The sequence below is a fragment of the Phalaenopsis equestris genome, unplaced genomic scaffold, assembly GCF_001263595.1.
Source record: "Phalaenopsis equestris unplaced genomic scaffold, ASM126359v1 Scaffold000002, whole genome shotgun sequence".
In the NCBI taxonomy this organism is placed as follows: Eukaryota; Viridiplantae; Streptophyta; class Magnoliopsida; order Asparagales; family Orchidaceae; genus Phalaenopsis; species Phalaenopsis equestris.
Genome location: NW_018164444.1, coordinates 31,153,359 through 31,178,482, shown reverse-complemented (window position 1 = coordinate 31,178,482; position 25,124 = coordinate 31,153,359). Strand labels below are relative to the sequence as shown.

Here is a 25,124-nt window from a genome sequence, read left to right as displayed (position 1 = left end):
AAGTGTTGGTCTGTGGTGCCTAGGCGCTAGGCACGAAAATGGGGTCTAGGGCATTGGGCGCCTAGGAACCCGTATGTAGCGCCTAGGAGCCAAGGCTACAACGCCTACGTTTTGTCTTCTTTGTCATTTGAACAAAGTCTGAGTTCTTTTGGGCGCCTAGGCACTGGTCATTGATGCCTAATTTCTACTGTCGCGACACCTACTTTCTGCCTCCTATGACATTTGAACGAAATCACCAACTTAGAATCCTCCTCGAATGCCAAGGCGTCCGAGTGCAGCGCTTAGGGGCTAGGATTGGAGTGCCTATGCGTTAATGTTGCAATGCCTACTTTCCACCTCTGTGGAAGAAAAGTGGATCCCCCTTGAGCTCCTAGACGCTCAAGATCGGTGCCTAGGCTCTACTCCCTCATTTAGCAACTTTCTAGATTTTCGACAACTCGGATGACTACCCTTGTCCTAAATCCTATAAAACACAACACAAATAACTTTTAAAGTGGAAAAATAACTTAAAAACATATTGAAATAGAACATTAATTAACACTCCTATACACATCAAAATTTCACAAACTTAACATTACTTGCCCTCAAATAATTCCAAAATCTAAATTTGAATTAATGCAAAATTTATTGTGGTATGTATCGTTAAAAATCACATGCTTAACGTTACTTGCCCTCTTCCAACATCTTAATTCGTGCATTTGAACTAAAGTAAAGCTGAATAGGCGATGAATTTTGAGATGATTGATCCATCAATATATTCATATCGTTTTCCTCTCCAATTCTTGTGCAGTTGCAATAAATTTATGGGTCTATAGGCTTCCAAGGGAGAAGCACTTTTTCCCAACATTCATAAGGCACTTGCAATTGGCTACACAACAGGAATAAAGTAGATGGATGTCCCAGTCCAGAAGTTGATCTGTTGATGATTAAACCCAAAATAGACTTTACTATTAAAATACCAACATCAATAAGTCTTCTGGATTGAAAACAATAGTTTTAAATCGTACTTTCCTTCGTCAGTTTACTAATTTTCACAGTATAAAGTAGTTTTGACGCAATAAAGAAATGTCACGCCTTCGATGCAGAATTCAATAATGATGAAGAAAAACTTACATGTCCGTTATCTCTGACCTCCCAATTTGAATCTTCATCAGCAAGGTATCGATAAAGTTCATCAATGTTGTCTCTCGTAAGGACAATTCACATAGTGACAAATAGGAACGCTTTCAATCATAAACATGTTGTTTATTCTCGAAGGAAAGAATTGTACTCACCTACCTCAAACATAGGCGACTCCTTATTTAATTCCATGAAGATTAACGTAAAACTCTTCCACCACATGAACTACTACAGCAGCAGTGGTATAACAAAGTACTTCACAACTCCTCTGTGTAATAATCTCTTCCACTCGAGTATTTGGTGTGTTGATTACTCGATTCAAAAACTCCTGTTCCTTGATTAGTCTCTTCTTCACAAGAACTCGATCGTATAACTTTTGCGCATCGAAACTGACAAACTTCCTCTTGTTGAAAATTCTATATCTAGCGGTTTCTTTAGAGTGTGAAGCTATAGGATTTGAAAAACGGTGGCTTTCCCTTCGTTTTCCACTCTTAAATATCTTTAGGATTTAGTTTTGGGCTACTAGGAAGAAATCCCGCCAAAAACCGTCTAAAACCGCCTTTTAAATCGTCCAAAGTCGTTTCCGTCACCGTGGTGCTTCTGACACCAGCTCGCTAGAAAATGACGCCTCAGGCTCCAATCTGACACCTTTGGCGCCAATTCAGACTTCTGCACCGTTTCGTTTTAAATTCAAACGACTTTCAAATTTTTCATATTATTCAGTATATAAATATGTTTTAATGTATTTTCCTACTATGTAAGTCTCTCAAATACACGAAATTCATAAAGAAAGCATATAACAACATAAACAAATATAATTATAGGTTGTCTCTCACAAAGCTGTTGGTTTAATGTCGTCAGCCCGACATTCCCAGTCTTTACTCTAATCCAACATTGCAATCTCTTTAAAAACTGACATTTGACCATTAAAATATAGTTTCAGTCTGTATTCATTCACTTTAAATATTTTTCCAGTCTTTGGATCTTCAATATTAACAACTCAACAGGGATAGATTTCTACAATTATGAATGTCCATGTTCATCTAGACTTCAGTTTTCCAGGAAATAATTTCAATCTTGTATTTTATAATAAAACTTCCAGTTCAGGCTCAAATTCATTTTTTTTATTATCTTCCAATCATGTCAATCTTTCATTCTCTCCATATATATCATAAGATTTATTCATAATCTCTTCAAGCTCATTTAGTTGCAATAATCTTTTCTCACCAGCATCTTTTAAATTAAAATTAAACTCATTAATCGCCCAATAAAATTTATGTTCCAATTCTACTGGTAAGTGACAAGTCTTTCCAAAAATTAATCTATATGGAGACATTTTGATAGATTTTATAAGCTGACCTATAAAATCTATAATAAAATTTTATAAGCTGCATTTTGATAGATTTTAATAGATTTATAAGTTGTCCTAATAAAATTATTTTGATAGGAGTCTTATAAGCTGTCCTATAAGCCTATAATGCAGCATATAATCTAGCAGACAAATACATTTTATTAGGATTGATAATTTTTTTCAAAATTATCTTAATTTAACGATTATAAACTTCTTCTATACCACTAGTCTGAGGATAATAAGCAGTTGCAATCCAATGTATAATATTATATTTTTTCACCAATTTTTCATTTTGTTTGTTCCGAAAGTGAGATCCGTCATCAATAATAATTATGCTTGGCATTTCATATCTTGTAAAATTATTTTTTATTAAAAATTTTGAAATACTCCGAGCATCATATCGAGGTAAAGCGATTGTTTCAATCAACTTTGATACATAGTCCACTGCAATTGATATATATATATATATGTATATATATATATATATATATTCTTCTCATTAATCCTGTTTATTTTTCTTTATAATTTGATTTGTTGTCCTGTTCAATTTTTTCATATTTAATTGTATCAACAATTGTAAAATGATTCTCCTGCACCGTGTTTGTCTTCTTTTTAAAATATTGTCTACTCGCTAACACCGATCACATGTTTTAATAGATATTTTAGTAGATATATATATATATATATATAGAATAAAATAGACTAGTTTTGTAAGAAGTTATATCAATCCCAAAATGACCTCCGAATTTAGAATCATGACATTTTTGGATAATTTCTTCAATTTCTTCATAAGACACATCCCACATAACTAAATCTTTGTATTGTTTATGCAAATATGGGTTATCCCAATAATAAAATTTTGCATCGTGAATAAACTTCTTCTTTTGTTGTTTTGTCAACCTATATGGTAAAATACCACTAATAATATAGTGTACAATATCAGCATATCACGGTATTTCCAATTCTTTAACAACATAAAGTTGTTCATCAGGAAAAATTTCATTAATTTCTTTTTCAAGATCAAATGTTTCTTCCTGAAGATCAAATGTTTCTATGTTTCTAAATCAAGCATTTTTTTTGGTTCCAGCTTTGATAGATGATCGACATTTTAATTATCAGATTCTTTCTAATCGACTACCACAAAATCAAATTTTTGCATCAGAAGTACTCATCTAATTAATATTGGTTTTGTATCCTTCTTGTATCCTTCTTTTGCATCTCCTTCTTTTGCATCAAATATTTTATAGCCGAGTGGTTTGTATGCACAACACATTTAGCTCCAATTAGATATGATTTGAACTTATCAAAAACATAAACAATGGCTAATAACTATTTTTCAGTAGTGATATAATTAATTTGAGCATCATTGAAAATTTTACTAGCATAGTATATAACATTAAAAAAAAAAATTTATATCTGTCCTAAAACAGCTTCTATTGCATAATCACCAGTATTACACATTAATTCGAATGATTTCTCCCAATCAGGTGAAATAGTTATAGGAGCAACGATCAATTTTTCCTTCAAAGTTTCAAAGGCATTAAGACACTCTTGATTAAAATCAAATTTTGTATCTTTCTCTAAAAGGTGGCATAAAAGCTTTGCAATTTTTTAAAAATCTTTAATATATCGCCTGTTAAAACCCGCGTGTCCTAAAAAGCTCCTAACTCTTTTTACAGTAGTAGGTGGAGGTAGGTCAAATATTACATCAATTTTTGCCGGATTTATTTTCATGTTATTTTCTGAAATTTTATGTTCAAACACAATTTCTCCTGCAAACATAAATTAACATTTTTCTCAGTTTAATACTATATTCGTCTTTTGACGTCGTTCTAGAACTTTCTCTAAATGAGACATTTCAAATGAAGTTCTAAAAACAGAAAAATCATTCATAAAAACTTATATCCCTTTTTTAATTAAATCGCTGAAAATCGATATCATATATCTTTAAAATGATGCAGACGCGTTACATAAACCAAATGACATTCGTCGAAAAGCAAAAGTATCATAAGCACTAATAAACTGTCTTCTCTTGATCCTCTGGAGCAATTGATATTTGATAATAGTCAATATATCCATCTAAAAAGCAAAATTATTTGTGTTCAGCTAGCCTATCCAACATTTCGTCCAAAAAGGATAAAGGAAAGTGATCTTTCCTGATGACCGAATTCAACTTTCTTTAATTTATGCATATTCGTCATTCAGTGACTTATTTTGTTGGTAATAATTCATTATTTTCATTTTTCACTATAGTCGCACCTCATTTCTTTGAAACACTGTGAATTGGACACACCCAAACACTGTCTGACATAGGATATATTATTCTCGCATCTAACCATTTTAAAATTTCTTTCTTAACAACTTCTTTCATCATCAGGTTTAATCTTCTTTGAGGGTCATCAGGTCATCAGCTTTTGGTTCATGAGTCATCAGCTTTTGGTTCATGATGTTCTTCCAATAAAATTCTGTGCATACAAATCAAATGACTGAGATTCATTTAATATCAGCTAATGTCCATCTAAAGACTTTCTTATATCTTTTTAAAGTTTCCAACAAATTTTGTTCTTGTGCTTCAGTTAATCATGAAGATACAATAACAGGTAATGTAGATAAATCTCTTAAAAAGACATTTTATATGTGTATGAAGTATTTTCACTTCTAGTTCAGGAGATTTCTCAATCGATGGAATCAAATTTTTGTTCTTATCCATAAGATCTAACAATTCAAATTGTTCCTGAACATAATCCAATTCTTCATTACTCACTTCCATAGATTCATCTTGAATTATATTATCTCATCCTCATACTCCAAATACTCTTTTTTAGTTTTCTTTTCAAATGCATACGTGAAATAATCATTGCTTAAATAATCATAAATTTTCATTCTGAAGCATTCATCCTCTGTTCCTTTTGTTGGATAACTCATTGACTTTGCAACATTAAATGCGACCTCTTGATCGCTAACTCTCATCGTCAATTGTTCTTTCTGCACATCTATCAAAGCTCTTCCAGTAGCAAGAAATTATTTTCCTAAAATGATAGGAATTTCTTTATCTTCCTCCATATATAACACAATAAAATCCACAGGAAAAATAAATTTATCAACTTTTACCAAAACATCATTTATAACTCCTTTAGGATAGGTAATCGAACGATCAGCTAACGGAAAAGTTACAGTAGTGGGTCAAATTTCTCCTAAACCAAACATTCTGAAAATCGATAGAGGCATAAGATTAATACTGGCTCCCAAATCATATAAAGTTTTATAAAAAATCTTTCGCCAATAGCACAAGGAATAGTAAAACTATCAGAATCTCTAAGTTTTTCAGGAAGCTTTTTCTGAATTATAGCGCTACACTCCTCACTAAGCGCAACAGTCTAATTATCTAAAAACTTCCATTTTTTATTAAGTATATCCTTCATAAACTTCACATAGCTTGACATTTGTTCCAAGGCTTCAACAAATGAAATGTTTATTGTCAATTTTCTTAATATTTTAAAAAAAAATTTAAATTGATTATCTTTGTTTTTCTATTCCAATCTTTGAGGAAATGGATGTGGTGGTCTTTTTACAATAATTTTCATTGGTTTGATAGAATATCCTGACTCAAAATAAAAATCTTCATTAGATTTTTCATTTTCCGCCCCTTCTTTTTCAACTTTAACTTCAACTTTTTTGAACTTTTGTTTCCAATTCTTTTCCCCTTCTTAGTTGAATAATCTTAATTTGCTCTTAGTTCTGATCTTTAGGATTAACTTCAACATTCCTAGGCAATGTTCGTGGAGGTCTATTGCTAAGTGCAGTAGCAATACATCCAAATTAATTTCTCATGTTTCTAAGTGCAGCTCCTTGACTTTGTAATCAACTTCTCATTTACAATATTAATTCTTCCATTGACAATTTATTATCTTTACTCTGCAAATTGCTATTAAAACCTTGAGGGTAATAGGGTTTGTAGTTCGAATTCCCTTGATTGTTGGAGTTTCCCAGTAGGTTTGTAGCATTGTTCCCCCATTATGGATTTACAACATTAGAGTTATTGTTACTCCAACTGAAATTCAGCTGATTTTTTCAATCAGGATTATAATAATTGGAATAAGGATTATTGATCGGTTGTTTATTGCATTTAAAGTCTCATACGAAGATTGAGATTCTATTATTTGTCCCTATAAATTTTCCTCAAGCACAGGAGGTGTCTGAGAATAATTCATTCCATATTTATTTATTTTCTTTGATATTGCAGCAATTTGAGCAGCCAACATAGATATTGCATCAGAATGATACATACTAACAATTCTTTTTGGATTTACCTTCTAAGAGGGTCATTAAAAAATTATTAGTAGTTATCTCTTCAATTAAAGAATACGCTTCAACAAATAGTTTTGACAATAATGATCCATTAACAGCAACATCAATTATTGATCTAAGAGATCCAACAAATCTATTATAAAAAAAATCTATTATAAAAATCCAACAAATCTATTATAAAAAGTTTGAATTATTAATCAATCTGGCAACGCATGGTGCAAAAACTTCCTAAGGAGATCTTTAAATATTTCTCAAGTTTTATAAATTGATTCCCCTTCAAACTGACAAAAAATGTAATATCATTTCTAAGTTTAGCAGTTTTCAATGAAAGAAAATATTTAGATAAAAATTTTTGTGATAAGTCTCTCCAAGTTCTAATAGATCCAGGTGCTAACGAGTTTAACCACAACTTAGCATTATCTCTTAATGAAAAACAAAAAAGTTTAAGTCTGACGGCATCATTTGACACTTCATCATATTTAAATATAGCACGCAATTCTAGAAAACTTGTAAGGTGTGAATTAGGATCTTCAGTTGGTGTTCCTCCAAACTGATTATTTTATATCATTTGGATAATAGCAGATTTAAGCTCAAATGAATTGACAGCTACAGCAGAGTTTTGTACAGAGTAATGAATTTCATCTGTTGTAGGATTAACATAATCTCTTAAAGGTCTCTGATGATGTTCATTTTCATTTCCATAATTATTTAAGTTGCAAGTCATTTTGTTTAAATTATCTCTCTTTTTTTGTTATTTTTGAATTTTTCTAATTGTTCTTTCTAACTATGAATCGTAAGGTATTAAACCTACCGATCTTAAACTACGCATACATAAACACAATAGGCAATATAAAAACAAGCAAACACACTAAAATATAAAAATATTTAATTAAACTACAAATAATTTTTCAGTTCAAATAAAATGTTCTTAATTATAAAGTAATTTAATGTTACTTCCCGACAACTGCACAAAAAACTTGATGCATGGTCTGTTAGGACTAATAGTAAATATGCAGTTCAATCTCAATAAAAATAAATTCAGTATAAGTAATTTTATCTTCTAAAATCTGTAAGCTGTCAAACCAGTAATAATAACGCAAGTGTATGCATCGCTCAAGTAATAAATGACTCTAATGGAGTTATAAGTATCGATCCCATAGGGAGTTGGAAATTCTTATGGTTATAACGTCAAATACAATATTCAAACTATAAAACTTAAGCAAAACAAATCTAAAGAAAATTTAATGTTCACTAAATGAAATGCAATTAAAAGAACTTAGTTAACTAAACTAATTGCTAAACTTCAAAAATAAACTTATAAAAACTAAACAAAATTTTGAAACGAAAAGTTCAAATTTAAGAAAACATCATTCCCCTATACTGGAATGTGAAGAAATTAAAATTATTTAAAATAGATATATAAAATTATATTGTGTCAAATAGAAGCAATCATATTTTTTACCTTCTAAGAGTGCATAACGAACATTGATTAAATTTAAATAGGAATATCAATTTTGTCTGTTGATGAATTAGGGCCAACATTCTTTCAAAAGGTATTCAAAATTTCCTCCAAATTTTTCCCCAAAAGTCACATCTTTTAACACCAACAGACAAGTCTATTCATCCAAGAGACATATCTCTTCATTAAAGAGTCTTCCAAAATGTCTAGATACATTGAACCACTCCATAAGACGTTTGAATTGTTTGAAGCCTTCAAAAACCGCTTAAAAATAGTCACGAACCGCCTTACTCCATCTTAATTCGTCTCTGACGCTTATGGCGTCTAAGCGTCAATTCTGGCGCCTCTAGCGCCAGCCTAATAAAGTCTACGTTGATCTCTGGATTCTGGCACTTCTGGCGCCGCTTCACTATAAAACGGCGCCAGCTTTCTGGAAAATGGTGCTTCAGACACCAATCTGGCGCCAGGATTATGAAAATTTTCATTTTGGCTCCAAATTTTCTTCTTTTTACTATTTTTTGCTCCAAATGCCTAAAATTGATATTCCTGCAACAAAAACATGAAAATATCATTCTTTAAAATACAATATCACCAAAATAGACATAAAATGTATACATAAAATAGTATATTATTTTGGTGTATCACCCGAAAGTATGAGTTTCATGTACGGCTGCTAGGTATTCAAGAACAAATACCCCAACATAAGGCTTGGCAAACAGATAGCAATGCAGTAAATTTTGTTTTATGCTCAATTTATTTTCTTTTTGAATACTTAAATCACACTATTTGATAATTTTTGTTTGCTTTCTGATCATAAGGAGTCAATGAGAATCAGAACCTGGTGAATGAGATCGTCCCCACCAATGGGGCGAGGCCCATGGAGCTGTCTACAATTCAAACATAGGCACCGAGTCCGACTCGCAGGCACAATCGTACTACCGTAGAAATTCCTCAAGCTCTAACAAATTGACTGGTGAGCCCAACTTCACAGGAGTTTCATACACCTAAAAAGGTATCATGTGAACCCAAACCATTTGTTGGTGTCGAGCACACCATGTCAAAGAGCTTTGAGATTGTTTTTTCATTCCCTAGAGATGATTTATTTAGATTTGAGCCTAAGGGGACAGCTCGAGTGGAGTAACCAGCACATTATAAGGGCCTTTTTGTCCCTGTGGGTAGTTCATTTTCCTTTGACACAGCGATCATACCAAGGGCATCTTCCTCAAAAAGCTCTCTGACATAGTGTGCTTAACACCAACAAACGATCTAGGTTGACATGGTACCTTTTCAGGTCTATGAAACTCCTGTGAAGCTACGCACTCCAACCAATTTTTCGAAGCTTGAGGAATCTCTACAAAAGGAGTATGTCTACACCTAAGAGTCGGACTCGGTGCCTCTATTTGAATTTGAGACGAATCTCTGGACCGCGTCCCATTGGAGAGTAAGATTGCATCCACTAGATTCTGATCTTCCTTAAATACTTATGATCAGAGAGTAAATAAAAATTATCAAATTTGTGTGATTTGGGTATTCAAAAACAAAAAAGATGGAGCAAAGAACAAAATTTATCGGTACTATTGTCCATCTATGAAGCTCAACAACGGGGCCTCTATCATCAGTGAAGACCCAGCAGCCATAACTAACGCTCATACTTTCGGATCCTTATTCCATAAGAGTTGTAAAAGCCAACCTCACCCAAGTTAACCTATTGTAGCTAACCTATGCAAGATCATCTAATGAAGCTTTGCGAAATTTTGAACCAGTGTCAAGTTGAAGAAGATGTGCCAACGTCATAGCTGCAACGTACATCCTTGCCTTCAAGCTAACGGACCTCGCATGATCAGTATCAATAATATCAGGAATGATGAACAATCTATCATAAATAATTGTCTGAGAAAATTAAATTTTCTCACAATCCTGTTAGGGTTACATACCTCTAGAATTATAAATCGGCCATAATGAAGGACCAACCAACCGGTTCACCGCTGATAAAATAATCAGCATCCCGTAGTGATTGCCCTCTACGAAGTAAACACATGTCTCTATGGTAAACACCATCAATTATATCGACTTTGATCAAATGGTTGGGAATATCACTCACTTCTGACTGATATACTAAATGGAAACTATCAACAACTAATAAGTAAAGAAGAAAATGTGCACCATTTTTCACTCTAAAGTGGATGTCACCTATGAGAGCTGCATAACAATGAGTTATTCTCTCTCCATGAAAAATAAAGGGTACTCCAGATAGCTAAATGCTCCACAAACATGAATGTGAATCCAAACGCAAATATAATGTCAAGATAGAATTTCTTGAACATTAAAAAATTATAAATTCGAAATGTTTTTGAAAACACAGAATATCATGTCGAGAATTATAACAGTCAAATAAACTTGTTTTTCTTGATAAATCAAGCTACCTACTAGTAAGATGCCATATCTGATTGAGCCTCCATTGGTGGTAAGAATGACAAAAAGGCATAATAGAATGACAAAAAATTGTACAAAAATAAATCCTTGGTCATGTTAGAAATAACCGGGGACAGATATTCAATTTCTATAAAGAGCTTTGGAACTGCTTCTGTCAGATCCTCTAATCGCGATGCACTAAATCCAAAAAAATTGTATAACATCACGATCTAAAGATCCAAGCTATCCTCACTAAGGAAACTACGAATCCAGATGTCCAATGGCAAAGTGACACTCGTAATTTAAACTCTAATTGTCTCGATCGGTAATAAAGTCGCTCAAATGACCACTAATCGTAAAATGGGCAACGCGAGCATGCTGAAGTAATGATTTTGCTAAGGAAGAACACCCATATAGTCATATTTTGGGTACAATTGACAATACGTAAATCAAGGCATGTTAAATAAAAGTTTATAAAAAAAGTTTTCAAAACCCTTCCCATTCTATCCATGGCAAGCGCACCGCCTAAGTCACTTCATACCCATGTATCACATTTTTCAATCAATAAAAGCACACAACATCACATAAGGATAATAGTAATTTTAAAAAAAAATCCTATCTAACCTGCTCTCTCTATCAGTTCTCACACCAAACTACCACTCCCCTCTCACTTTTCCTCTTTTCTTCTTTCTCACGCCAACCTACCCAAAAACCCTCCAACTGACCATTTTTCTTTTCATTTCTGCTCCCTCAAGCCAACCTACCCAAAGATCTTCTCCCATCACTCTATCTCGGACTCCACTCCTCTCTCACACTGATGAGAAGCTAACAATCTGCTCTCTCACACATCCAACTCTCCCCCTTTCTCCCTGGTCCCACGAGAAACCACTCACAATAAGCCCTCTCTTCCTCTCATCCCTTCTACACAGAAAATCCCTCCACTTGACCTTAGCTCCCAATAAACCCTCCATTTCTCTCACCGATCCCAACAAAACTTGCTCCCAACTTCCTGCTCCACAGCAATCTCTGTTCAATTTGTCCAAACTGCGGCGACCCTCCCAGTAGCTGAACTTTCCTCCCTCAACTCTCTCAATGGCCCCGCCAACATGACAGGCAAGGTAAAACAGGGAAGTAATTATATTTAAGGTTCTATAAAGTTTATTGTTGTTGTTCGGCAGGTCGATTAAATTTACACAAAATGTGTTGTTCAAATAATCATTTATGTGAAATCAGAGGTAAAACGAGGAATATATTAGATCTATGTTTTTTGAATGATTTACATTTTGTACTTTTGAATGATGTATTTAAGTATGACGTTGGATGGGATAGCTTTAAACAAAAAAAATTGGTAAGAAAAGTAATATAAATCTTGTTTAAGAACATGTATATGTGTGAGTATGTAAATGGCTGAAAAGTGGGGGAGTGAGTGCAATTTGTATCGAGAAATTCATACGAATTCATCTCCCTCCCATTATCGGTCTACAAAGGTAAAAAAGATGGTATTTTTCAACTTCTAAAACCAATCGCAGTGTATTTGATGCAACAAGCAGAACTCACATTTTTTTAGTGTGGCTAAGGAAAAGTCATAGGCGACATTTGCGATGCAATTCTCTTTTGCAATGCATTTGGCGCAATGAACTGAACTCATGTGTGTTTTTCTTAGCGTGACGAGGGAAATTCATATGCACCTTTTGCAGCGCAATCCTTTTGTGATGAGTTTGGTGCGACAAGCGGAACTCGTGCATGTTTTTCTTAGTGTAGCAAAGAAAACTTTTAGGTGACTCTCACGACGTAATGAGAAAATTTGTATTGTGAAGTATGATTACATGTATCTCATGCGTGTCCTTCTTGGCGTGGTAGGTTTAAATATTTCGATTGCAGTGTCTCATGACACTGATCATGGATGTCTTTCATGGCATGGTGGGCAGGCATAGATTCTCGAAGCAAACCCCCACAGGGGATGACGCCAGGAGGCTACCGAAATGTTGTCGGATTTTGGGACAAATTTAAAAGACTTTATATAATATACATCAAGTAGAAAATGGACTCAAAATGTTATAAATGAAACTTAGATTAAAACTTGAATAAATACAAAGACACATAAAAATAAAAATAAAAATATAAAATATAAGAAATCAAAATACTTAAAGGCTTATTTGAAGAAATGAAAAACTCTAAAACACATAAAGCAAGTGAAGTCTTCCTACCCCTAAGAGTTTCAAGGTATAAAATTAACTAAGTCATATGTTTCTATTTATAGAAGAAGGAAGTTATGTGAGGCCAGATTTGATTAAAAGAAAGTAACATGCAAACAACATTTACCGCCCAAATTAAGTGCAAAGCATTAACACATGCAAACAAGTTAACCTAATTTTAAACTGTATTAAAAAGTCAAGTTCGAGCACGCAATTCACACTTCTAGCCATAATAAACTTGGGGCTTGTTTTAGATTGCTTTCTTTTTTTGCTTCTGCAGTTATTTTAAAAACATAATTGTTTATGTATTTTTTGTATGTTTTTATTATTTTATTTAAAAATAAATTAGTCTGTTTTTAAAAACACTCAAAATATATAAAAGTTATTTTGGGTGCTTGTAAAAACAACTAAAAAAAGTTATATCCTACCAAAAAAATTATGTTTTAAAGAAAAACAAACAAAACAAAATTAAAAAAAAACAAAAATCAAAAGTGCTCCCACACAACCCCTTTAGCTCTATTTTTTATCACTTTTATTTTTTTTTCTTTTCTATTTTTTATTTTTATTTATTTTGTTTATATTTTGATTTGAATTAAACATGTTTTGTTGTGCTAGTAGTTAAAAAAAAAAAAAAAAACTAAAAACATCTTTTAGATGGTTTTGAGTATTTTTAAAAAACGAGGTGATTTGTTAATAAAAACTAAAATAAAAATTATACTAATAAAACATGTTTTTAGAAACACAAAGTAAAAAAACAAGAATATAAAACAAAAGTGATGCCAATCAGGACCTTAAATTTTGACTATTTTGTATTTTGTATACAATAAAAAATAGATCTTCAACTATAAAATCTCCAGTCTCCACTGCTTTAAAATGAAACCCAACTACAACTATAAGCAACAACATCGAGAAATGAAACCCAACTACAACTATAAGCAACAACATCGAGAAAATATATAACTTAACAAGACTAAGTACCATGAGAGCAAATTTGTTAACAATCCGACAAAATCAACCTGAAAAAAATTCGACCCAAAATTTTGGCTAGTATCTCGGCTCTTTTTTTTCAATCCGAGCCAAAATTTAATTCAATTTTCGAGCAATTAATGATCTTCGAGCTAAATTCACAGCCCTACATGTGAGTCCACTTAAACGAATTGGAATGAAGTCTTCCGGAAAAGGATTTGGAATAGAAGTCAAAATAAGGATTGGGAAGTGACTGGTCCCAATCCTATGGATCACATATTTTTTTTTCTTCAATGAGCTTCATATCAATAAACCTAGCAGAGAAATCTTTATAACCAACTTTTGTCCTATAGTTTAGGTTGATAATAATGCTCAATGCTCGAAACATGAAAAACAATTTCTTGAATAAAATTGACTAAAAATAAATATAGTTTAATTTGACAAGAGGACGGCTCGAAGATTGAAATGCTGATATCAGTTGTTTCAATGGCCAACACTGCTTTAAGCAGCAGTATGAATACTAGCAATTTACTAGGGCAGATTTGTAATTGACAAAGTACAGAAATAGAAGTTAAAACACACAAACTGGAGAACAAGGACAAGTACTATGTGTCTGCCTGTCAATTTTGATGTTCAGATGAGTACCCAGCATCTCACGAGAGAGAAAATAATGAAGCATGGTAATGCGTTTCAAATAATTTCAAAGAGTGTACCATTCTGCCAATATAATCATGGCAGCCTCAGTGAGCTTCGCTCGAGTCAATGACCCACAAACAATCATGCAAGATGTTTTTATTTCTTAGATAACCAACAAACTACAGACACTGAAGAAACAAGCAAAAACAAAAAAAAAATGTTAAGTCATTAATAATGAACTCTAAAGATAAAGCTCTAGTGGCTTAAAGGATGTATCTATATATAAATGAATCTACTGATCCGCCAAATAACAGAAATAATTGAGTTGTCCTAAATAGAATAAGCTTGCCAGTGTAGAATGTCAAATCATGAACTTGCAAGTATTAACTCTACATAGAGTTAGTTTGGCTAGCCTATGCTAGTGTTGACCTAACCGAACTTTTTCTTGGCAGGAAAACTTAAAAAAGCCGAATCACTCAGGTAGGCCATTTCATGGAGAGATTTGGAGAAAAAGAAAAAAAAAACAAGATATCCAATGCCCTCCACTTGTTATTCCAAAATCCTAAAACCACCCATTAAAAATATGAACATGATCACAATGAATTTATATTGGATTAGTGATTACAGGTTACAAGCACGCCAGAAATAAGGTGGCTTGCAAAATGTTCATAAGGTTACAAATGTCAATATGTTAGAGAAAGCTTAATCTTTTTAATTTAGTTTGAATTCCTACAACACAAACCCTCAGATAAACTTGAAAAAAGCAACAAAGAACATAGAACACGCCATGAAAAAATTTGCAAAAGTTCCTCTAACTCAAATGGCTGAATTAGAGTTCATTACCCAAATTAAGAATAACCATCTAGAAAGCAAAAAGAAAATACCATCTGTAACATTAAATACACAAGGTAAGCTTGCTCATTGTTTGACCGTTCATATTTTTTCTAGCCGGGGGGTGTAATCGGTCGATTTGGATGATCAGTTCAAAAATTAGTAAAAAGTGAAACTGAAATCCAAAATTCAGAAAACAGAACCAACTAAACTTCTACAAAAACAAATCCAAACCACAAACTGAAATTTAGTATTAAGCTTAAAATTAATAAAAATAACGGTTCAATTTCAAAATTAGAAATTTCATATCTCATTTCATCTCCTCGCCCAACTATTCAAATTAGAAGATTCAAACTAACCCAAATAAGTAAGTTATATACTCAATATACTATCTAAGTGAATTTAATTTCTTAATCCTAATATTATTTTATTTTTTAATTTTTTTGGTTTGATGGTCAAAACAGGTCCGAAAAGTAAAAACCAAATAATGCAAATTTTAAAATAAACTTCAATAAATAATTTAAAACCAAACTGAATCAACCAAATGAGCCTGGTTTTATTCAATTTTCAGTTTTGACCAAAAAAAGCACACCGCTATATCTAGCTTAGGCAATGCTAATCCCATAAGGTTGCAAATCCCGAAATAGGAAAGGTTGAAAGTTGATGTTCCATGCAATTAGTCATAATTCAATACTTTTCAGTTCTAATGCACACTAGAAGTGGCAACACATAACCCAACCAACTTGTCGTTAGGATATAAGTGGGTAACAGTTTGCCATTGCGGCTCCCACAAGTGGCATAATATTGTTCACCATCTACGTTTCAAGGAACTTACTAGCACAAGATGCAGTTGAACCTTTGGTTTCTAGGCCTTGATTCCATGCAGCACATTATAGCACCCTTACTTTTCTAGCCCTAAAGATTTGTGGTTGGGCACGTGGACAAAAATGCTAGCAGCCCACCCATCCATCATCATTTGGCTTGCATTTAACCTACACATGATGCCTTACACAATTGCATGCAACACATGTAGCCTATTAGTGGCTTGCACGTGATGCCTTGCACCATAGCACACAGGGTCTACAACAAACAAATACATAGAGAAAGGTTGGCAATGGCATCAAATATAAAGAAGCACATACCCTAACTCAAAGTATGGTATAAAGTGAGCAATGTTGATTAAGATTTTGTTTTGCATCAATTTTTAATTATGTCTTTTGTTTTGTTTGAAAAAATTTAGAAAAAACATATTTAGTTAATACTTGACTTTTAAATGCTTGCATTATTTTCAAAATTGTAACTCCCAGCCACTCGACCTTGTGCGTCAAGCCAGATTTACAACAGTCATCAGCTAGTCCCATGCTCACTATCTGCCAACCCCGCGCTTCCACAGGCTAGCCCCATTTTAAAGACAACATTTTTTTGCCTGGTCCACAGACACCTCAAGCCGCAATGACACAGCCATCTTCCAAACCACAAAATAAATCAACTAATGTAACATTCAAGAAAAATAAAAATAACCTATATTTAAGATATTAAACATATTTTATTCCATATCAAAAAATAAACATAATAGAACAAAGAATAAAAATTGAAAGCAATTCCAAACAAGCATGAGTTTCAAACTCAGTAAACTAGAAAGGTGAAATTATAAAAGAATGAAAATCATGTATTAAGTTGAGGAACTTGTAAGAAAAAAAATTAAAGAAATTCGAAACATTATAAGGATGTTTGTATGTTGAGAAGGTAAACAATAGGAATACAATCAATATGATAAATAGTAGAGTTAAAAGATAAAATTAGCAAACAAAAAAGAGTTAGTGATAAAATGATAGTTATCAAATGAGGATGGGTGTTATTGCTTCTAAAGTTGAAGTACAAGATAGTTTGAAAAGTCAGTTATGGGAAGAATGGAAAGCCAAATGTAACATATAGCTAAGTGAGGATGATTAATTGTAGTAATTACAATTTGAAGAATCATGAGAGAGGCTAATGTAGTCTCTCCAACAATTCAATTTAATTAAAAGGTATTTACATGCATACCACACAATTTCCTATATATTTCCATCTCTAACACCTAAACTTAATTTTTTACATTTATAATAGTCAAATATTTAATATCACATTGAAAATACCATTATTATTACCTTCTTAAAAATAGCATACACTGTTTCATACATAGGTAAAGTGTTGTAAGTGTAAAAATTAATGTTTAAGTGTTAGACATGTAATAACATAAGAATTGTTGTTAGCATGTAAATCATTCTCTAATTAAACCTAAACACTAACATGATGCATATAGTTTAGAAAGGAATTTGTTTCTTCTTTAATCAATTGCAACATTATGATAAGTATAGAAGAATCAAACGTATAAGTAATAGAATAAAACAATGAATGAGAGTACTAGAACATGAACTTAAAGAGCATTCATATTAGATAATCTGTTTGATTTAGGGCAATAAAATAAATAATAGATGTAACTTTTATGCCATAGAAATTATGCAAAAGGTTATAGAGAAGTGATACAAACTTAACACAACTATCAAAGATCTTCAAAGTATATGTAATTGACTGTCATGAAAATTGAATATATAGTAGTAAAGAGAAAAATTGTGTTGAAGGAATTTTGAAACTATTAAAGACATGTTGATAAAGCAAACACTAGCATCAGAAGTAATTGTTACGGAATTTCCAAATACAATAAAACTACATTGAAGATCAATGTTAAGTAAACATTATTTTGTATTGGACACAAAGATGCCTACTAGAAGGTTATTCTTTTTGAAAACAAAAACAACTACAAGGTGAGACCACTAAGAGAATTTTAAGCATAGTTGATAAACTTGTTAAAATATGTGCATTAGTAGAACAAAATTTGGTAGAAGATATGCAAATCAGGGTATATGAAATTAATGATGACAATTTAATATTTCTGGAAGAAAAAATAGTTAATGTTAGCAACAACAAGCAGAGCCTACATGTGAAAGGTTTATGTACCTTAAATTTATAATACAATATGTGAATTTAGAAGAAAACATAACATTTAAAATAAAAGCAAGATGAATATAAAAGTAATTTTTAAAAAATATTATTTGAAAAGAAATTATTATGGAGAATCAAATTAAAATTTATAAAACTAGAACTATATCAAATATGTCACGTAGATTTGATGGCTAATCAACAAAGAAGTTGCATAAACTAAATTGAGTACGATGGATAGAATAATGTTGAATGAATTTATGGTAGAACTAGAAGGGATGTGTATGAAATATGTATACTACACATATAATGTAATTAACACCTATTAATATTAAGGTAATAAAAAATCAATGTTACTTAATTGAGCAAAATACAATAAAAGACAAAAGTAGGACCAATAAAGAAAGTAGATAGATTGCAAGTGGAATAGAAAGAAAATTGACAAATACAAGGCAAAATGATTGAAATTTTATGCAAAAAGACAAAAAAGAAAGAATAAAGGACCATTAATAAATGGTGGAGGATTCAAAAGCTGACCACAAAAAGTTCATTCCTGAGGGCCTCCCGAAATTAATCTAAACGCAGGTCATCTTAAATTGTATCATACCTATCAAAAATTGAAAATTAAGACTTAAGTGAATTGTCTACATCCTGAGGTAGGGAAAAATGTCTTTTATTCAGAATCATAAAACTAGACCAACACAACTATGTCCTTCACTTAAACATAAGGTGCTCAAATTCAAAAACATAAAAATAAAAACTAGTTCCCATTACCAAACCTCTTGTGATGTTTAAATTAACCAAACCTTTCTAGGGAGTGGCAATTCTGAACCTGGAAAACATCCTCAGTCGGATCCAAATGTAAGATTTCAACATGAATCGAGCAAAGTTACTTATTTCAACTACACATTAAGAATTGAGAATTAAATGCAATCATTTTCGTTGTAGATTATTGTATGTGGCATCAAATCAATTTTTTTAGACCAAATGTCATTTTTCCCCCTTTCTAGCATTCTACATTCTCTTCATTTCCTCCGGCGAAATTACAAAAATAGATGCAGCAGAAGCTTCGCCAGACAAATGGAAATGAAAAAGAGTACAATGAAATGCAAGAATTTACCGAAGCGGTATCGCCGGAGAATCCTTAGCCAGCTCCGGCACTCTTGATCTCTCCTCCTGCCGTCCCCTTCTTGCCTTTTAGGGCAAAGAACCCTTTTTTTCTGACAGAGGAAAAAAGTGAAAATTAAAAAATGTTTCTCGGTTAATCAAGCTTTATATAAAATAAATGCAATACAGCTGCAAAATAGCAGCAACTACAGGAAAAAAAAGCGTAGGACCAGGAAACAAGCAGTTGCATTAACTTCAAATAACTTATCTAGTTATTTTTACAAATTCAAACGCAAATTAGCAGAATATCCAAAAATAGTAATTGCAATTATATTATTTTTTTCATTTAATAAAATTGAAGCAATTTCTTAAATGAATTTAAAATTATAAAATTTATTTTTAAAACTGCATAATATAAATTTAGATAAGTTTTTTCTTAATTAAATTAATGTTAAAATAAATTTAATAATTTAAAATTTATTCAAAATATTTAAACTCTTTTTAAAATTAAAAAATAATAATAATATTATCGACAAATCCTCTTAAATTTCATTTAATGAATAAAAAAAACTAGTACATTAAATTTTAGGATGTTATTCATACATATCATGTTATTCTTATTTATTTATATATATAGTTCCTATAGTTCAATTTTTTATATATATGTCATCTTAGCTATGCATGAAAAAGTATATTTTTCTTATTTAAATATTTTTAAAAAAATTAAAATAGTGATTTTTATGTGATACGAAATATTGGGATGGTATAAATATAAAAATAAAATTTAGTGTAGCATGAGAATTGCGTGATATGTTTATAAATTCCCCTAAATTTTAAATATAGCTTTTTCTTCATCATGGTACAATATTCTCTTTTATTTGTTGCTATATTGCATTCTTCACAAATCGCTGCTCCTCCTAACCAAATAGAAAAATAATTATTTTATATAGATTTATATGCTTTAATACTATATTGTTGATGCTATTTTTCTAATGCATTCTTTGATCAAACTCACTAAACTATCACATAAATCATTCTCTTTATTTTCTGCACTCTATTTTTTGTGTTTGATTCGCAAGTCTTGGCCTGTTGGTTGGCGGGGTTCATATATGTATAAGAAGGGAAGTGCACAATAATGAACATGAATGAAATTGTTGATTAGTCTTTTATGAGAAAATGATCCCTTCATTTATAGAAGAGATAGTACAATATAAGAAGTTACATATTGACCTTGCTTTAATGGGGGCCTTACAGGGTACTTTAGACATTTTACAAGTGTAGGCATTCGGTTTGGTTACCTTATGGCCAGATTGGCTTAGGTTGTTCGGTTTTTGTATGGTAAGACCTGCTCTTTCGGCTTCGTTGAATCAAGATTGTTGGTTGGCCTTTGATGGTCTTTGAGTTGGTGAGACTTGTTTGGATTGACTTAGTTTTGTCGGTCAGCTATGCTAGTCTTGTTGTTGATTATGATCATTAGATAAGAAACTCATGTCGACAGAACAATGTTAGGTTATCAGACAAAGGGTGAATCATTGTAATCTGATAGATTACTTACTCCTCGACAGGGTGATCTTAAGGGATGCTCTGTGTAACTATGTGATGGCCAGTTATCGGCCTCTAGTGAGAATTCTCAAGTCTACAGAATAACAGGGGATGTTGCATTCTTCCCTTGACTTGGGTTATGACAAGAGGCAGATTGATGCCCCTGCTCAGTTCAATAGGCTTTAGTCTTTAATTCAGAGGCAATTATTTGGTCGACCTTCAACCTTGGATCAGAGGGGTTGCACCTAGTCAGACAGGTCTTTCAGTATTTCGATAATGAATGCTTAGCCTTATGATGCTAGACCCTAGTCTTTCGATGATCAATATTTGGTCTTCCACTCGCGGGCCCTTGATTTTTCTTCCACGGGCTCTTAGTCTTCCGCTTGTGGGCCCTCTTCAGCTGTACTCCTTTGTACTTTTTGTCTATTAGAGATCCTTGAGATTCGTGCAGACCCAAGTCTGATGTACACCTTTTAGTTCCCTCATCTCTAATTTATTGAAAGCGGCAATCACAATAAGAATAAAAATATTAAATGTAAAAGTAGATTCATTTATTTAATAATCAAGGCTTGAATTTCTGTGCTCATAGTACTTATAAACGGGGCATTATCGACACTTTTGCTATCACCCTTGCTTCTGCGGTTGCGTGTTTTAGTCTGATGGCTCTTAGAATTCCTTCATGACAAACCCTCAAAAGTCTTCAAATGATGCTCCAAGTGCTGAGAAGCGTCTTTGTGCTATTTGTATCGTTGCCCCTTCCTAAGGCAAAAAAGAAACTGGACGAAGATAGAGGCCAAAGGGAAGAAGGCACTATTTTAATTGTGTCCTATTAAGATATAATCTCACATATGATGTACTTAATCACAAATGCTTACCCTTATTAGTAACATGCATCTTGAAATAAAATATACTTATTCAATTCAAGTATATTGTAAGAAAGAAATCTCTAGAAATAAAGACCTAGTTTTTTAAAACTAAAATCATTTTTGTTTTCAAGTCCATATAATATAATTGTATTTCTATCTTTTAGGTAGGTTATAATATATTTTGTAACATTCAATTCTGAAAATTCTTTTTTTGCATCAAATATGTATTGATCCTTTGAATACATGCCATAAATTTAGTTTATAACTTTTAAGATAGTATAATGTATGCTACATAGAGTTAAGTTTACATATATTCTCACATAGATTTTCAATTTACTCTACTTTATAGACCAATATCCTATGAAATAAAATGTTATCATAATAAAAACATGCAAAATGTATGAGCAACATTTTTTCAACCAAGTGTTAATACACCATTTTTTTTCGTAAATTTACATACATTCTCATGCATTTGCATATCTCACAACCAAAATTTGATTTTTTACTTCCCATGCACTTTTCCCTGTGTATGAAAAGGTGCATTACAAAAATTCAACTTTTCATACACAGAAAAAGGGGCATTAACTGAAAAAAAACAAAGTATGGGTGTGAGAAATGTAAATACATAAGAATTGGGTGCTATGTATGTACATTCAGCTTTTCATACATAGAGAAAGGTGCATTAATGTAAAAATAAGAGCTTTGATATGAGGCATGTATATGCATAAGAATTGGTTGCTATGTTTTAAACCTTTTTTTATTATTAAATGGAATGCCAATTGGTGGAAAAACTATTACATTTGTGTCTAGAGTCCAGTAAGAGTGTGTCACGTGGCAAGTAGGCCCCACCCCTCTTAAAAACCTACCCAACCAGTGTATTACAGTGAGGCCAACTTGACATGTGACACACTCCCATTAGACTTCGGATGCAAATTTGAGTCTGGTGTCCTGATACAGTAATCACTCCAATTGGCTTTACCTTATTATAAATAAAAGATAAATTGAGACATTAAGCTTATATGTCACTGAGAAAGAGATGTCATAACTTCATTCAAAATGGCAACTTCTAGACTCCATGACCAACTTGATACGTGGCACACTCCTACTTGACTTCAGATGCAAATTTGCGTCCGGTGTCTTGATACAATAATCGCTCCAATTGGGGAGACTCTTTACCTTATTATGAATAAAAGATAAATTGAGACATTAAGCATATATGTCACTGAGAAAGAGATGCCATAACTTCATTCAAAATGGCAACTTCTAGACTCCAAAGAAGAAGATAATGAAGATATGATTTTTCAAATGGCTGAGTTTAATATGCATTAAGCTGCTACTTGGAGGTACAAAGAGATATTAGAATATGAGGGATAATCTAATTTTAATTTTCCCTTAGGGTTGAGTTATTAATAAGAGTTCTAAGATTTAAATGATAAAAATTTGATTATCTGCTGAGAAGGCGTGATGTGATGCCCATTGGGTTATACAGCTGACATCTGAAGGATAAAAATGGTAAGCTATAGTATCCAAGATGCTTTGTATACTTTTGTTAGATTTTTTATAGCAGAATGAATAACATGTGAGGGAACTTCTTGTTAGGATTGTAAATTTAGTTTGAAGATCATTAATCACTCAAAATTGATTAGAATTTTGGCTCAGATTGAAATTAACAAGCCGAGCTACGACCTAAAATTTTGAATTGAATTTTTTTTAACTGAAATCGGATGGTTAGCAGCCCTAGTGAGGTTAAGAACGTAAATTTAGCGAATATAGCTCGAAGATCATTAATCGTTTGAAAGTTGATTCAAATTTTGGCTTGAATCGAGATCAGATAAAAATAAAAGAGCTAAGTCACGAGCTAAAATTTTGGAGCAAATTTTTTTTTTAGTCGAACCTAACCCGGCTTGGAATTGAATCGTTAACATCCCTACTTCTCGTCCTATTATAACATATGGTCAAGAACAAAGGATTCACAATACATTTTGTCTGATATAGAATGGGGCATGATTTTGAGAAGTCAGTTGTAGCATATTAGAGCTCTAATGTGGACATCTTAAAACTTGTTGAGCTAAAGATTATTGTTGGGGGTGTTTGATGTAATGGAAGAGGCAAATGCCGTATGAGGGGTTAACGGAGATGTTAAGATATGAAGACTTCCAATGAAGCTTCTAACCATGAATATGTGGGTTTTGCATGGCATATCAATGGGAACAAATTTTTATGACGTAAAAAAAGTGGAGATGAGCTATCATCAGGCCGACAAGCGGCATAAAACAAATTTTCAATGGGAAGAAATTGATAGAAGAATTGATGGGTGCTGAATTATTGAACTATGAGCAAATGAATGAGTCAACACAAGTGGGAACCATTTATTTAGTGTAAATGCCATTAGAGATACTAGCCAAGTCCCAAGCTAGTAGGTACTACACATTAATTCATTTAGGAATCGACAAGTGCAAATTATGGGTCGACATGTTTGTTGAGAAATTAGGGCGAAGAAAAACACTAATCGACACAAATTTAAAAGAACACAGAGATTTAACGAGGTTCGGCAAAAATGCCTACGTCCTCGGGAGCAGAGCGGCGGCATTTCACTAATTGAGAAAAAGTACAGAATTTAGAGATTCAGAGATAATCCTTAAGGCTACATACAAGCCTAATTTATAACCCTAGAAGGTACATAAAAAGGAAACCTTCGGTATAATATATAATTACCAAATTACCCCTGTACCACACACCCAACCCACATAAGGAAGCTCCCCTGATTTGGACAGAATCTTTCGCTTTGCTCCGCTCCTGATTTAGCACTGTCCAATTATGGTATATGAGTCATATCTAACAACTCTCCACCTTGGCGAATATCCAGCCCCTTAGGAGAAATATGTCATGGAGTTACTTTCATACCAGAAGCGGGTTGGGTCATCATGCTTCTCTAGTAACTGCAGACATTCAACAAGTCTAAGCAATGCAAGAACTTGTTGATGGTAACTGACTTGGTCAACATATCAGCTGCACTCTTATCAGTATGAACCTTCTGCAACAGTATCTCCCCAGAAGCAATCAATTCTCTAATCTTGTGATATCTGACATCAATGTGCTTGGTTCTCGCATGGTACACCTGATTTTAGCCAGATAAATAGCACTATGACTGTCACAATGCAACTGAACTCCACCTTGCTCAATGTCCAGTTCCTTTACTGCCCCAGCAAGCCATAAGGCTTCTTTAGCAGCTTCAGCTACTACCATGTACTCAACTTCAGTTGTAGATAATGTCACAATAGACTGAATTGTTGATTTCCAACATATGGGCCATCCACCAAGAGTAAACACATTCCCAGTGGTAGACCTTCTGC

General features: G+C 32.6%; 2 protein-coding genes across 3 annotated transcripts in view; one reads left to right on the top strand and one right to left on the bottom strand.

The window, feature by feature from the left end:
• Positions 1-19,519, bottom strand: part of LOC110026862 (peptidyl-prolyl cis-trans isomerase FKBP20-1) — a 28,548-nt gene extending 9,029 nt beyond the window's left edge. The window contains exons 1-2 of one of the 2 annotated variants that reach the window (XM_020728085.1): positions 19,377-19,519; positions 18,794-18,863 (exon numbers count right to left, since the gene is read on the bottom strand). The gene's annotated coding sequence lies outside the window, so the exon portion shown is untranslated. The remainder of the gene's footprint in view (positions 1-18,793; positions 18,864-19,376) is intronic. The other variant, XM_020728166.1, reaches the window with a different exon arrangement.
• The window catches only part of LOC110039433 (protein BREAST CANCER SUSCEPTIBILITY 2 homolog B-like), a 28,637-nt gene continuing 13,026 nt past the window's right edge, over positions 9,514-25,124 (top strand). Inside the window, exon 1 of the mRNA XM_020744490.1 lies at positions 9,514-9,599. Coding sequence (XP_020600149.1) covers positions 9,514-9,599 — 86 coding nt within the window. The remainder of the gene's footprint in view (positions 9,600-25,124) is intronic.